We start from the raw sequence: 16,327 nt of genomic DNA on the forward strand, positions 1-16,327 counted from the left end.
TGGAAACATATGGATAAAACGCTTTTATGTTTCGATCTGGCTCATATATAAAAAAAATGACTCGCGAAATGTGCGCGGCGGCGGCAGCAGCGGGCGCTGCGGCGACATCGTGCGACGACAGGATGCGACAGGTTTGCGCGGGTTCGGGGCGGGGGAGCGAGGCGGCAGCACGCTACCAAGTTATTCTAAAAGAGAAATGAGACACTGGATTTGTCTCTACTATGAACCGGACATGATAGTGTTCTTAGATAGTTATGCTCTCGACCCCAAATAATACTCTGATCATTTTAAATATATTGCTTACCCTGGGCTCGGGATATATAAAATGCATTTCGACTTCAAAGCACGCGAAGCGATGTGTACGGGGCTTATGTCATGTACTTTGCCTACAATATTTCACACTTGGGTGTAAGAGAAACTCTTGAAAAAGTATGTATGGAGTTTTCCAAGACCGAATATTCGAGGAATGATGACCACGTGATGAGATTCGCTTACAGCAAGTTTATAATGTCCGTATGACATCAAACATTTAACACGTGTTCATAAAAAGTAAGTATTGACTTTATTGATTTTTTCATATTGAAGTGTATTACATTCCATGAAGCTATTCTCAGCATAAATAGTTTTCTAGTTCCTTTAATTATCGTGGTTTGTATAACACGCTTAAATCAGTGGTCTGGCTCCATACAGGACCTCACTCGTCACCACCACTACCCCAGTGCTGCCGCCCCGCCCCCGCACCGCCCCGAGCCCGCGCAATCCTGTCGCATCCTGTCGTCGGACGATGTCGCCGCAGCGCCCTGTGAACACCACCAACCACCAGGGCTCCCACTTTTGGGGATTTTGTCCCCAGATTGGGACTTTTTCATGCATTTAGTGATAATCTTGGGATTTTGGCTTTTGGGGGATTTTCTGGGTAATTCTGGTCGCCTTTAGTGACAATTTAGGGATTTCCAGCTGGAGAGAAAGACTGCACCCAAAAAAACATAAGTAGTGAGTTGAAATACAGAAATCTGCATAGTTATTGGGTGCATGATGTCACTACCTTGTGCAAATATTCCAGTTGAAAGACTTTTTAGCACACTGAAAGCAATTAAGAATGATCACAGAAACTCACTGAAAAGGGAAAGCATTGTGGGACTACTCCATGGAAAACTAGGTATGGCTTCAACTGGGTTAACTGCTAATAAACTAAGTGTACATGATCACCCAATTAAGGTTGTTAAAGCTTATGCAAAATGTCAAAAGCAATGCAACAGACACTAAAGCTCATGAAATCATTGCAAGCACTAAAATCATAATAATGCTTATGAAGTGTAAAGTAAATAATAAGCAACATATACTTTTTGTATGAGTTTTTTTTTTTACTGTATTTTTTAACAGTGCAAGTTTTGCTGGAAAAAGCAAAAGTATGAACTCTCAAGCGTTTTTTTTATATTGTGTTGACTGAGGAAATGTCAGACTGCAATATCTCAGGATTCTCAGTTATTTATTGATTTTAGTTTAGTCTATTAATATTATTTATAGAAGATAGAACGTGATGGAAAGCAGTCTAGTCTATCTCAGCTGCTAAGGAATCTCTTTTTTTTCATTTTATTCTGTTAAGAATATGATAGAACTTTACTTATGCCAATAATATATTCTGTATACCAAAGTGTAAAGTACACAAGTAACACCTATATTTTGTATGAAAGTGTTTTCTTAAATTACTGTATTTGTTAATAGTGCAATTTATGCTAGAAAAGCAAGAATATGAACTGCCAGTGTATTTTTTCGTATTTTGTTGACAGGAAATGTCAACAGCTAATGCTCAGGATTTTCAGTTATTTATTGATTTTAGTTTAGTCTTTGTTTACATGTTATACTGCTTGATGAAAATCACTCGTCTATCTCAGCTGCTAAGGGATCTCATTTATTTATGTCATTTTAGCATTTTATTAAGAACATGATGAAAATTTAATCATCACAAGAAAAACTCAAACATTTTGTTACAAGTTCTTTTTTGTTTCGAGGAAAATCATTGTCAAAAAGGGAAAGAAAAGTGTATTATCTGTATAATGATAAAAAGTAGACTTCTGAAATACTTAAAAAGCAAATTTTTCCTATTATTTTTTTTTTTTGGGGGGGGGGGATACTGTTAGTACATGTGTCAATATTTGTAAACTAGGAGCTTTTTGTCCAATCTAGGGATTTTTCAGCACGAGTCTAGGGAATTACTGATTTGCATTTGTGGGAGCCCTGCCAACCACCACAAGCACGGCAAAGGCGAGGCAAGGCACAGCAGAGCACAGCAAGGCGAGGCGGAGCAAAACACAGCAAGGCGAGGCGAAACAAAGCACGATTTGGCAAGGCGAAACAAGAAGGACACAGGAGCAGCACCATCACACGCCCAGCCTCATAACCACCTCCACGGCCTCTTCAACTACGCCCCAGCCTCATAGCCACCACCTCCACGGCATCTTCAACCACGCCCCAGCCTCTTAACCAACACAACCCCGGCCTCGTCAACAACGCTGCTACACTCATCGCCCCGCAGTCTACACTCGTCGTCCCCGGCGCCTCACCCTTCTTCCCTCCTGCACCAGTCATCACTTCAAGGGTCTTCAACACAGATAAGCATTCAAATGTTCCCCAATCTTCCTAATAGATAGTTAGGTTAAATAATATTTATTTATGTATGTAGTCATTTAAATGTCACTCCGCTAACCTCCCAAGGTCTGTAAATATATTCATACACAAGAAAAGTTATTAAGTTACTGTAAGTGCTATAATTTAAAGCCTGTCAACCTGCCATTTGGGCATTACTGAACACCCACCCACACCCACACACGCACGTTAGTGAATTATCACCACTCCCCCCTTAACTAAACATTGTCTCAGAGTGGTTCACACGGGAATCCACCCACCTTCCATAATTATCGCACTAAAGGTAACCATCACAACCCAGAACGAGTGTTCACTTGTCCTGAGGCTTGTCTCAACATCGTTGACAACCGCCCGGAAATAGCCAGACGACCACCCCGCTACCACATTACCATCTAACCAGTGGCCGTCAGAAGGAATGTAGCGTTAGCTTGAAAAAAAGACGTTATACGGCCTTGCAGTTAAATTATACACTTTGTATCCCCTCTGTGGCATGTTGCTACAGCCGAAGGCTAGGCAGCAAGGCACTGTTACATTAAAAAGCAGCCGAATCCGCTTCCAAAATTGGTAAAATTATGTTTTTGTTACCTCAGTTCAAAGTCGGCGCGGTGCTCGAAGGGCCAAAAATGGCGCCCACCAGCCTTATACACGGGGCCGCCTTTGTCGGGACTCTATCAAGGGACTCTACAAAAAAAAGGTCCCTGGGAGCAATCCAGTTACCTGTGACATCAAGATCCAGGTTAGTGCCACTACTTTCTGCTTACCATTTCAATGGACGCGCGTAAAGTTGATTGTGTCCCTGTAATTGATTCTGCTCATTTCGTTCTTGATTTTCCGTTTCATCATAATTCTTGCAACTATATGTGTGTAAAGAATGCAAGAAGCGGTGTAGGTGTTACCTGAATCGTTAGCGGATAATAATAAGGGACTGTCCCACATTTCAGTGTTCTCTGCCGATGCCCGATGTCGTGCTCCACTGTCTAGGGTGTCCCAGCTTGTCTTGTCTGGTGTGTTCGTCGTGGCAGCGCATGCAGGTGGCAATCAAGGACACTATATTGTCTGGTGGCATTCGTGGATACAATATGTTCTCTCATTTATTACTCCAAGACACTAACACCCAACACTTACATGTACACAAACACCTACACACACTTGTTAGGGTCCCTGGACAGTTCCCTGGGGACAAATAAATTAAAAACTTTTAAGATTGCAAATTTTCGTGGTGCCCTGTTTCTGTTGATGTGTGGTGACACTGGGGCTCTGATCAACTCCTACCCCCGTGCCCCTAAGTACCCTTGCCAGCTGTGCCGGCGAGCGGTCAAATGGGGCCAGCGGGTCATCCAGTGTGACTGCTGTTGTGAGGTCTCCCTGCATAGTGGCTGGTATCATGTCAGCTGTGTGGGGGGCTTCACGGCAGCATTCAACGGATTGGAGAGTCGGAGCCTCTCATGGATCTGCTGGGTCTGTGGGGCGCCCAATTTTACTTCCTCTCATTTCCACTCACCTTTACTTAATAAAAATAAATTCAGCTCCTTAGACACCACATCATCCCCGCCAGCACACACAACTCCCATCACTACATCATCGTTAGATAGGATCACCCGACCGTTGGGTAGAGACAATTTGGACAATATCTCCCCGACTCAGAACTGACATGAAGACTTGACAGCAGGCAATCCCCAGAGATCATCCACTCCTCCTATTCACCCAAATAAAAAGTTGGAAAGTTTTGTTTAGTCGGCGCAACATCTGTAGTCATATGCCGGAGAGAGACAGAAGGGGAAGGAATTATAGGAGAAGGGAACAGATCCCAGGAGACGGGACACAACCCCCGATTAACACCTGGTACCCATTCACTGCTGGGTGGACAGGGGCATAGGGTATCGGAAAAGCCGCCCAAATTTTTCCACTCCGCCCAGGAATCGAACCCGGGTTCTCTCGGTTGTGAGACAAATGTGCTAACCACTGCACCACAAAGCTCCTATTTCACCCAGATCATTCCACACCTAATCATTCTCACAATAGATCCTGTTCCCTATCTATAACTCCCATCACCATCCCCAATAGATCCTCTATCCTCAACTTCCCCTCATCCACCAGTTCAGTTCAGTAGTAGGTGTGGGATAAGCCTTGGCATCGGCTCCACGCTCCACCACTACCACCTCCACATGACTCCACCACCAAGGGGTCATCTTCCCTCTGTGCCCTCATCATCAACTTCCGTAGCATCACTAACAAAAGAGCCGCCTTTCATCAAACCCTCCTGACTTATGACCCAGACATTGTTATAGGGACAGAGACTTGGCTCACTCCTGACATAAAAGACAGTGAAGTCTTCCCGATGGACAGTCCCTATAATATGACCCTACACAGAAAAGACAGAATGGATAATAACCACGGTGGAGTCCTCATTGCGACAAAGCCAGAACTAGTAGTGACTCCAGCCACAGAACTAAACGTGGACTCGGAAATTATTTGGATTAAAGTACAACTTTAGGGCTGTAGAACTCTCTTCATTGGATCTTTTTATTGTCCCCCAAATTCAAACTTAGAATATCTGCAGACCCTTGACGAATCATTATCCAAAATTGACCCCTCCAAAAACATATGGTTGGCTGGCGACTTCAATCTCCCTGACATTGATTGGACAACACAGGCGACACTGGACAACCCCACCCACGAAGGCAGTATACTACCACACACTGACAGGAGGAACTTACATGAACACTTTATTGACATAATCAGCACACACTCACTTACACAAACGTACATTAACCAACACGCACACAGGTCAGTGTAGGAAGACACAATCCTAACATAAGACATGGGGTCACATCCAACACACTAGACTTGTTCCTCACAAACAAACACTTCTTTAATCACACGTACACGAGTACTGCCAGGTCTTGATGACCATGAAATGGTACTCATTGACACAAACATTAGACCAACAACACAAAAACAACTACCCAGGAACATTAATTATACAACAGAGCCGATATGGGTGCCGTAACTCAAAACCTAGCTGATTTTAGAGACTTTCCTCAACACAGACCCAATGGCCAATTCTGTTGAGGCAAATTGGACCAGACTACGAGACTTTATACATGACACAATGGACAAACACATACCCAAGAAAACTATCATGCAAAACCGGTCATTACCATGGTACAATAGACAATTGAAAAGACTACACAGAAACAAGGTAAAGGCATACAACACAGCAAAACTTTACGATACAGAACACTGGGAACACTACAAAAACATACAGAAAACACTACAAAAAGAAAATAAACAAACAGAAACTAAATACACATCCACTTTTCTCACAAACAACACACAGAACCACAAGAAATTCTACAGCTTCTTCAAAGCACGCAGACAAGACTCGACCAGAATTACAACACTACAACGGTTCCTTGGCCCCACACCCACAAGACAAAGCCGACACATTTAACAAACAATTCCAATCTGTTTTTACACAAGAACATGCAAACTTGCCAGACATACCAACATCACCACACCCAACAATTCCTCCCCTCTATTTAAACACCAAAGGAATTGAGAAACCATTATCCAAGGTTGACACTGACAAAGCGACTGGACCAGACAATATACCCTGCAGGATAGTAAAAGCTAATGCTTGCATTCTTGCACCTATCCCGCAGGTTATATTCTCACACATTACAAACCGGAGAACTCCCTTAGATCTGGCTTTTGGCAAATGTGACGCCAATTTTTAAATCCGGAGACAGAACTCTCCCTGCTAATTATAGACCTATTTCGCTAACTTCAGTTCCCTGCAAAATTTCATAGACATATAATGGACCACTTTGATAGGCAAAACATACTGACTGACAGTCAGCACGGCTTTCGGCCCAAACGTTCGTGCGAGACTCAATTACTTGTGACCACACACGACATTTTTCAGTCCCTTAACAACCCCAAAATTAGACAAGTTGTTGCCATAATACTTGACTTTGACAAAGCCTTCGACAAAGTTCCCCACCAAAGACTGTTAGCTAAATTTGAATTATGTGGCATACGAGGACAACTTTCTAACTGGATTACCATGTTTTTGACTACCCGCAAGCAACAAGTTGTTCTTGATGGTAGTCAATCCTCATCTATTCCTGTACCTTCTGGGGTACCTCAAGGCACCGTCTTGGGCCCCCTTCTTTTCCTTTCCTACATTAATGATCTCCCACTATCACTTACCTCTACTACTAAACTTTTTGCAGATGACAGCTTAGTTTATCGACCCATTTTAGATAGAGATGACTGTCTTCGACTGCAGGACGATTTAGCTGCACTTGAAGACTGGGAACCCAAGTGGCAGATGACGTTTAGACCAGACAAATGCCATCACATCCGTTTCACCCATACTAACAAACCTATTCCCTTCATTTACAAACTCCATGACACAAATCTGAACTGTCTCTTCACGCAAATACTTGGGCGTACACATCTCAGCGGACATGCGGTGGAACACACACGTGAGCAGCATCAGGGCCAAAGCTCACAGAGCCTTGGGGTTCCTGCATAGGAACCTTAGCAGGTGTAACACAAACATCAAAATTCTCGCATACAAACCACTCGTTCGGCCACACATAGAATATTGTGACACCGTCTGGGACCCACACACTAACAATAACATAAATAAATTAGAGGCCATACAAAACAAAGCTGCAAGATGGGCCAGATATGATTACAGACACACTACTTTGCTTAAACAAGACATAAAACTGGACCCATAAGCAACACGAAGACAAATACACAGACAACAAATGCTATATAAAATCACAAACAATTTAGTAGACATAAACAAAGACAATTATTTACACCCGACAACTACACAATCCACTAGAGGCAGCCACAACCTTAATACCACACTTACCAGACTAACACTAGTATATTCAAATATATCAATCATTATCTCCCAATCCTGGTCCTTTACCATATCCCAATACCTTTCCTCATCCTAACCCTTATCCTAATCCTGTCCTGGCCCCTTGAATCCCCTGCACAACCCCCGCATATCATGCCACGCGAGAGTGGCCCTTTGCGGGTCCCCTTGAAATGCAATGAAACATTTATGATTGGGATGGAGAATCAGTTCCCAGAGCTCTATAGTCGTTAGTCATGGAGGGGGCTACTATTTAGCAGAACAGCGGTATATTTCAGAGACGGACACTTCATTTCACGATAGTAGAATATAATGCGGATAACCTTAGGAATAGCGGCTGCTAGGTAAGCACGAGAAAAATTTGGAATTTTCACTTGCCAGTAGCACTGGAAAGCTCTCCTATCTTCTTGAGTTTTTATGGGGCTAGCTAGGCTGTGGGACCACTGCCTCCAGAGCCCTGTCAGTCGTAGTTGCTATCAGGTGTTTTAAGTTAGTCGTTCTGTCACCAAAGTGGGCATTAGATCCTGTTGAGTTGCCCCGACTTCTACAGGAAGGTTTGCGTACGCTTGGGGGCTTGGAAGGTCGTGTTGGGTCTGAGGGTGTCACTGCCCAGCAGGTCCTCTAAGGTTTGCCTGCGAATGTGGAGTTTGGTTAGGGATGCTCTGAGGTTGGTGTGGAGGGAGTGGAATCTTGTGCAGTGGAGTAGGTGTTCCGGTGTGTCAGGTTGTGTGGGGCACCATGGGCAGTGTGGGTCTTGTACTATGTTCAGTCTGTGCAGGTGGGTATTTAGGTGTGTGTGTCCAATCCTCAGGTGGGTGATGGCTGTGTCGAGGGGACGACTGGAGGAGTAGGTCCACCAGTGCTGGGTGGGGGAGTGCCTATACTGTCCAAGGGTGATCTGTCTGAGGTCGGCTGTTAAACTGGTGGTCTGGTGGTTTGTCTGTTGGCTGGGGATGTGAGTGTGCCATTAAGTTAGCCGCTCGGTCCACCACGGTGTTACCCACGATGCCTATGTGTGATGGAACCCACTGAAGGTGGACCCTTCTGCCCCCAGAGGTCAGCTGTGCCAGGAGTGAGTGGATGTCGAAGCATAGTGTGTGGTGTGTGCGAGGTCTGTGAGTTGACAGAAGTTGGAGGGCAGTGAGGGAATCTGTAAAGAGGGAGACATGTTGGTGTGGGGGAAGTGTTGTTGCAGCTGTGAGGCCCTCCTTGATGGCAAAGAGCTCTGCCCCCAGGATGGTGGTGTGGGGTTGGAGTTCCCAGTTGGTGGTGTGTAGGGCTGCGAGGTAAATGGCTGCGCTGGTGGAGGGAGGGGATGGGATATGGGAGCCATCTGTGAAATTGAAGGTGTTTTTGTATTTTGTGGAAAGGAGGGACAGGAAGAGGGCCTTTCCCTGGTGTGGGCATCCGCTTTGGTCCACGGTGACTGAAGGTCAAGTGAAATGGAGGGAAAGGGGAACCATGGACCTAGGGGTGAGAAAGGTGGAGGGGTGACAGAGAGGGAGGTGTAGACAGAGAGGGCTCGAGTGATGAATGGTGTGTGAGCGCGGAAGGCCTGTGGGGCTGGAAGTGGGTCAGGTCGGTGTTGGGACAGGGCAGTGTGGAGGGAGGAGTGAGGAGAGGATGTTACTCATTGGAAGGTGGTGACTGTCTTAGTGTTGCACCTATGGTCTAGTGAGGGGAGGCCCGCCTCTGCTTGAAGGGCCAGGGTGGGTGATGACCTGAAGGCACCGAGGGCTATCCTGAGTGCAGTGTTCTACACCACATGCAGCTCTCGGAGGAGTGTTGGGGAAGCCGAGCCATAGACCTCGCATCTGTAGTCTACGTATTTTGCTACGGATGTAGGCACGGTAGAAATGGAGGAGTGTGGCTCTGTTGGCTCCCCACTTAATGCCCGCCAGGGCCTTCATGAGGTTCAGCCGGGACAAGCAGGAGGTTCTGAGGTCACTGATGAGTTGCCTCCTTGTGAGGCAGGGGCCGTCCAACACTAGACCCAGGAATCTGTGTGTTGTGCGGAAGGGGATGACTATGCTTGTTAGGTGTGCTTGAGGGATGGCGGGGATGCGGCGATGGGTGAAGCACATGAGGCATGACTTTGGTGCACAGAGGGTGAGGCCTCATTGTGTGTACCAATGGCTGATGGTGTCGAGCCCCCTCTGGAGGAGGGTTTGTGCCTCAGGCAGGGAGGGAGTGGAGCATAGGAAGGAAATGTCATCTGCATAAAGGGATTTCCCCACCGGCAGTGCAGCTATGGCTGTTGTGAGTTCATGTATCTGAAAAGGCTTGGCAATAGGATGAGTGGAAGATGGTAGGGATAGCCTAGGAGGAGGGACTGGGTCTTACCTGGATGGGGACATGCTCCATCCAAAAACTGTGTGATGTCTCCAACCAAAACTGCAGCTGATGAATTTTCATGAAGATGGTCAGATGGTTGGCTAATATGACATCACAAGATGGCACGGACAACTACTAATTTTCAATACCCAATCAATAACATCAATCCAAACAAGACACCCAAAGAACAATCAAACTCGTATAAGATCTGACCAAGATGCTTGCCCAGCTGGTGTTTGAAGGAATTCACCGAGATGACAGAAACAACAGAATCCGACAAGCTGTTCCAAATGTTAATCACTCTCAATGAGAAGTAGCGGGCTCTCACATCAGTGTTACAACAGGGGACAAAAAGTTTATAGGAGTGACCTCTAGTGTCCCTACTGCAATTTCTCGTCAGCAAGTGATCAAGATTCGAACAAAGTCCTTTTACAATTTTAAATACCATAATAAGATCAGTTCTGATCAGTCTGCCTTTGATCGAGTAGAGACTCAGTTGCACGAGACGATCCCTATAAGTTATGTCACAGAACCCAATGATTTTCTTAGTCCACCTTCTCTGAACAGCTTCTAGTAGTCTTACATCACCCAAATATCCAGTAAACCACACCACAGAAGCATAGTCGAGGATTGGCCTAATATGTGAAATAAAAACCTCTCATAAAATCCTGAGTTCTACAAATAGTTCCCTTAAGAATACTATAGCTTATGCCACTAGCTTTGCCTGCAATCTCTCACATGAAGATGGAACTTGAGAGAAGAATCAGTCCTGACCCGAAGATCTTTGCGGTTGTCAACATCTAAAATAGGTTGCTCACCAATGAAGTACTGCAAGAGAACAGGTGCATCTTGAAAACTTCTACAAAAGTTCATTCTGACACATTTGCCAATTGAAAAAGACAAACCCCAAGATCTACTTGTATTGAAGAGTAGATTAATATCCCTCTGCAGAGGGAGCCCAGCTGTGCGTGGAAATGTAAGGCTAGGCATTCCACCTTCTGGGCATCTCCAGCTAGTGGGACACCGTTGTGGTGGAGAGGGAACATGAGAGGGGCCTGGGGACAGACCAGCTTCCTGAAGAATAGCCAATATTTTGGCAAGTGAAGTTGAGAAGTCAAGGGATGCGCAGAAGGTGGACCAAGATACCCTTTTGGCTGACAAGATCGTGTGCTTACAGCGAGCCTCCAGTTGGTGGAACCTCCGCCGCTGCTGTGTGATGGGCCTGCGATGCCAGGCATTGTATGCCCCGCGTTTGGCCCCCACCGCAGCCTCGCACTGTTGCTTCCACCAAGGGGTCTGGAGAATGCTGGGAGGAATGGAAGGTGAAACAATGGGACCCCACTTCCACCAAGGTGTCTGCTAGGGCCCCGATGGCTTCATCAGGAGGGGGGTTGGGGGGGAGAGGTGGTCGAGGAAAGAGGGCCAGTTGTCAGCCCTAAGGGACCATCTTGGTCGGCCTGGGGCTTGGGGGGGGAGGAAATAGTGAGGGGAAGGTAAGAATGACAGGAAGATGGTCGCTGCCAATGTGGGGCCTGGTGGTGATGGTGGTGAGGTGTAAGGGACCATTGCCCAGACATAGGTCTAGGGTGGATGCCTTGCCTGTTGCGGGGTCAATGCGGGTGGGGAGGTCTGGGGGGGTTAAGAGAGAGAAGGAGGCACTGCCGACAAGGAAATCCATGAGGGAGTGCCCTGAGCGGTTCTGTTGAGTCGTGAAGAGGGACGGTTTCTTCCCAATGAGTGTGGTGGGCGTTAAAGTCACCCATGATAAGTGCTGGGGAAGAGGGCTGATTGAAGAGGTGGCGGTATTCTAGTGTTGATATGTTCTGACACGGGTTGTAAAGGATAAGGACGTCAAGGGGACCCGTGCTGAAGGTGACCCGAACTCCCAGGAACTCTTAAGTGTCCTCCCGGGTAAGGGGTGAGGGACAGTTGACAGGAGGGAAGGGGCTGCCGGACCAACAGCATTAAGCCTCCGCCCACTGCTCCAGCTCAGCAGCCCTTCCTGTAGGGAAAGTAGCCAGGGAATGACGGGGAGTAGGGATCAGTGAGCCAGGTCTCACAGACCCCAATTAGAAGAGGAGAGATGGAGGAAAGGTAAGTTTTGAATTGAGGGAGCTTACGGTAGAGGGACCTGGCATTCCGGAAAAGGAAGGGAGTGTAGCTGGAGGATTCATGTTGAAAATGTACCAAAGGAAGAGATGAGGGAAGGAAGAGTTTTAGAGAAGCACTCTGAGAGTGTCCGGCAGAGAGGAGAGAGCAGAAGGTCAGGATGACAGGGGCGAGGCTACAGATGATGGAGGTGAGTGAGTGGGGTGCGGCGTGCTGGTCAGCAGTGTTAGGTGAGTGAGATGGTGGGAATGAGGCGGCTGGTAGTTCAGTGGGCACCTGTGGAATGGGCAGGGATGAAGGTTGTGCATGGCTTGCCTGTGAGAGGAGGAGTGGGTTGGGCAGTCTGGGGGTTCCTGGGGAGGGTCGGGTGGGTGAAGGGGCAGGGAGTTGGTGGCAGGAGTGTGTCCTGCATGGGAGACAGGGTGGAGGGGGTCTCTGGGTAGGAGTTTGGTGGTTGTGTACAGTATGGGGGATGAGGCAGATGATTTCTCTGTCTGGATGATGTTGGGGAGAATGTTGTGTCTTTGGGAAGTGGGCTGTGACCTTGGGGTTGGGTGTGCGGGGAGAGGGGGGGGTGCGGGGGGCTGTGCAGAGTGAGGTGTTCTTGGGAGGGGGTCTGTGGTGCTGAGTGGCTGTGGGGGTGGGGTGTTGGAGTGTTGTGGAGTGGGCACGAGGGTAGGGAGGCGTGGTGTGAGGCGGACAATGGCACCAGTGTGATGGGTGGAGGGTGCTGACTCTGGAGGCAGTCTGCATTGCGGCAGAGGGGGCGGTTTGAGGTGGTGGTCCAGGGCGGAAGGACCCTTGTTTAATTTCCCGCATCCGCTGCTGGGACTCAGGCACTGACAATTTGTCCTTGGTGAATCGGCTTTGAATAGCCTCTGCCACTGCATGGGCAGGGCAGAGTTTGGAAGTGGGCTTGTACTCACCCTGGCAGTAAAAGCAGTGAGGGTCTCTCGTGCAGTCCTTGGCATCGTGGTAACCGCTGCAGGGCCCCTGCAGGTTCCCATTCCATGTCCGTACGTCAGGCAGTGGTAGCATTGGAGGACTGGGATGGAGTGAGGCCTCACTGTATATGCAGTGCTGTCAGTGGCCACATGTGATGGAAGGGGCCTTTGAATTTAATGCGGATTGCCAGACCTGGGGTTCTGGTGCCGTCAATGAACTTGCCAGGGAGCCGGCAAATGGCACTTGGCACAGAGTGGGATCCTCCCAAAACAGTCAGTTTCGCTAATTTCACTTAATTAAGTCAGTGTCAACAAGGTAGATTCTTGTGTATTTGTGTGCAGGGTCTGGGTCGATTACTCGGCATCTGATGGACCAGTCCCCCAGGGAGCTCACAGACTCCGGTGTCTGGGGTAGGTTGTCGAGGTTTGCTACCTCGAAACATACCCCATACCTCCCGTGTGTGATCCGCAGGGTCCCCTCGATCACCTTCTTCTGGAAGATGGAGGCGTGTAGGGCAGTGGCAACCTTGGACGGGTGGATGAAGCAGCAGTTGTGGGTGAAAGATGACATGCACACCACTAAGGGGGGCTTGGCGTCAGGGATGGGCTTGTGGACGAAGGGGAGGGCAGGATTGTGTTCAGGGCCACCTCGGTGTTCCCCGGGGAGGGGTTGGTTGTGGAGGTCCGTAGGGCCCATTGGAAGGGGCTGGGTGTCGAGGCGGGTGTTGGACTCATGGAGAGCGTTGCTGGGGTCAGGAGTGTGGTGTGATACATGGTGAAGTTTGATTTTGTTGTGGGGTACTTCACCATTGGGAGAGAGGGGTCATTTGAAGGTGGAGGTGGCGGAGTCCATGGCCTTGTCGTCCCTCTTATCTGATCTGAGAAAGTTCACGCCCACAATTACCTCACTGCCTCTGATTGGGTATAACTCCATGTTCTTCAAAGGCTTGCAATCCCTCCTTGTCATTCCCCTAATAGTGCTGAATCAATTGGAAGTCAGTCAAGGATCATGTCTTGTGTTGTGTTTGTGGCCCACCAGCATCAACATGTCACTCCATACAGCACAACTACATACCTGTAATACATACACCATGTAGTAACAGCATACATCCCATTCTCGTCAACGTGTCAGGCTTGAGGAGGACGGATAAGCGTAAAGACACTTGATGTTTATTGAGAAGAACTCTACATTTTCCATGAGTCTCAGCGTCTCGCCTCAGGGAATCTTCCGGAAGTTATCTGTAGCTAAAGTTGACAACATGTGGTATGCAACCCTATTACGGAAATATACAAAAGCATAAAAGTATTGAATCTCTTATAAGGGATTTGGATTCCTGTCATCATTGAGTTTTCTCTGGGCATCTACAAAAGAAAACATACAGTAATGCACAACTCAAATGTATAAATACTTCCTACTCTAATATTCTTAATCTACTTACATATCTTGCACTCCATGTCTAGGCACAGACTAATTTCAAATCCTTCCTGCTTCCCATAGCAAGTGAAAAGGAGTTATATGATTGGCTTTGAGTCTAGATATGTATCCCATTGGCCAAAACAATTACTCAATGTTCGTGATTGGCCCGTGACAAATTTAAAGGATGCAGTACCTCCCACCTGGCCACCTCAGTGCTAGCAATGAGACACTACTCAGTCAAGTCACTCAGTGTGTGACGAGCTGTGATGCAGGGGTGTGTGATTTATTGCGCTTTCACTTACGTATGCTATTATTCCAATTTGAACATAATTTTTATAACATTTCCGATGCTCAATAGATTAACCTGAATACACTGAGGTATAAACAATATGAAATGTATATCCCTTGTGCTTCACAGAGCATGGCTACTCCTCCTGAATATTAACCCGTACAGCGTAAGATACGTACGACGTACGTATTATTTTTTAATACCACTGAGCGTCAGATACGTACGTCGTATGTATTTACTGTATTATTTTTTCCCGTCACTGGAGTGTGTCGAGGGTTATTTCTGTGGTGGTGCCCTAGTAGACTGATTCTTTGGGAATACTGACCACCCAATATACAGTAAACACTCAGTTATCCGGGTGCACCGTATCTGACCTCGCCCGTATCCGGGAGTTTTCAAAAATATTTGATTTTTCCAAAAAATTTATAAAAATTGTCGCGCGCCGCCAAAAGTCGTTCAGATTGCCTGCGCGATGCCTTCAAGCTCTGCCCGGGCGGCATACCGCACCCGTAAAGCCCCAGTCATACATTCATGACAATGACTCCCGGCGCTCTCCCGAGTCAGACCACGCCTCCCACCGTCGGGCCGCATGCCAACAGTTTTGAAAATTTCAAAACAATCGGGGCCCTCCCCAACATCTGTCACCCGTTGCGAATAAGCTATGGCTGTCGGATGTCCATCTCAACAACGTCGTAACAATATTGTTTTGACATCGGCTATGGTCGGCACTCAAGGGGATGGACTTACGATGGTCGTTACGTACGTTTGGCAGCGCGACATTCCAAAACTGGCAGCGCGTGGTCTGATGTCGGGAGGGCGCCGGGAGTCATTGTCGTGAATGTGTGACTGGGGCTTAAGGTGCGCCCCAGCTTGCACGTAGCAATGATAGTGACGCCCTGCAGACCATATCGAAGTGACGAGAGTCAAGGCAGTGCAGGTTTAAATGGCAGGAGTGTTAAAGGACTGTTTAAATGAAACACACAGAGCGAACCCTAGCTTAAGCCTTGATGACTGCCTAAATCCAGACTGGACTAGGTGAGTAGGGCTCCGTCCCCGTGGAGAAGGCGTGCGGGTCCGCTAGCACTCCTGCGGGAGTGAGGGCGGAATAAGAAATGCGGATAAGTACCGCCCTCGGTCCGACATATGAAAGAAGGGTTTTACCATGCTTACGGTAAGGTGAGTAAAGGGGCCCGCGGGGGTTCGGGAGTCCCGTGGGCCACCCTGATCCGGAGGTGCGGGCTGGCCGTAAATCGTGGTTACTTCTTGAGGTCCCGCTGGATGCACTGTGCAGGGGGTACCTGCCCCCCCTGGCTCGCAAGGGCAACACAGTGTAAATAAACAGCCACAGATCACCGTGCAAGCGGATGCACCAGGTTGTCATTGACTCCTTGGTTATCCTCCCCATTCACACTCAGAGTGGGGCGGCCTGGCGTACTTGCCCGGCGTCTGTGGGCCTGTGGGCTCAATGCCGGGCTTAAAAGTGTAGCGCCCTGGGGTGCCTGCCCCAGCGTCCGTATAGAAGCTTGCTTTGAGCACTTGATGCCCGTTGCTGGCCCGGACCGCTTTGGGTATCGCTCTGGTATGCCTTCTGGTTGACCCGGGTGGTAAGGCCTGCGGTGCTCGTAGCCACAAGGTTGCTAACACAGCTAAGCAGCGATAAAGCCACAGGCGCGCGCCTAAGAACA

The 16,327-nt window shown here is 47.9% G+C and overlaps 1 protein-coding gene across 11 annotated transcripts in view; it reads left to right on the top strand.

Moving 5' to 3' along the window:
• Positions 1-2,207: 2,207 nt before the first annotated feature.
• LOC127007621 (endonuclease III-like protein 1) overlaps positions 2,208-16,327 on the top strand; it is a 61,859-nt gene continuing 47,739 nt past the window's right edge. For 2 of the 11 annotated variants that reach the window (XR_007760307.1, XM_050878765.1), the window contains exons 1-2: positions 3,426-3,444; positions 3,588-3,677. Coding sequence is in view for 5 of the 11 variants with exons in the window: in XM_050878765.1 (XP_050734722.1) it covers positions 3,600-3,677 (78 nt within the window). In the remaining 6 variants the exon portion in view is untranslated. Of the gene's footprint in view, positions 3,445-3,587; positions 3,678-9,892; positions 11,236-16,327 lie in introns of those variants that run through there. The other 9 variants (XM_050878770.1, XM_050878763.1, XM_050878769.1 and 6 more) reach the window with 8 other exon arrangements.

The sequence above is a fragment of the Eriocheir sinensis genome, chromosome 36, assembly GCF_024679095.1.
Source record: "Eriocheir sinensis breed Jianghai 21 chromosome 36, ASM2467909v1, whole genome shotgun sequence".
Taxonomy (NCBI): domain Eukaryota; kingdom Metazoa; phylum Arthropoda; class Malacostraca; order Decapoda; family Varunidae; genus Eriocheir; species Eriocheir sinensis.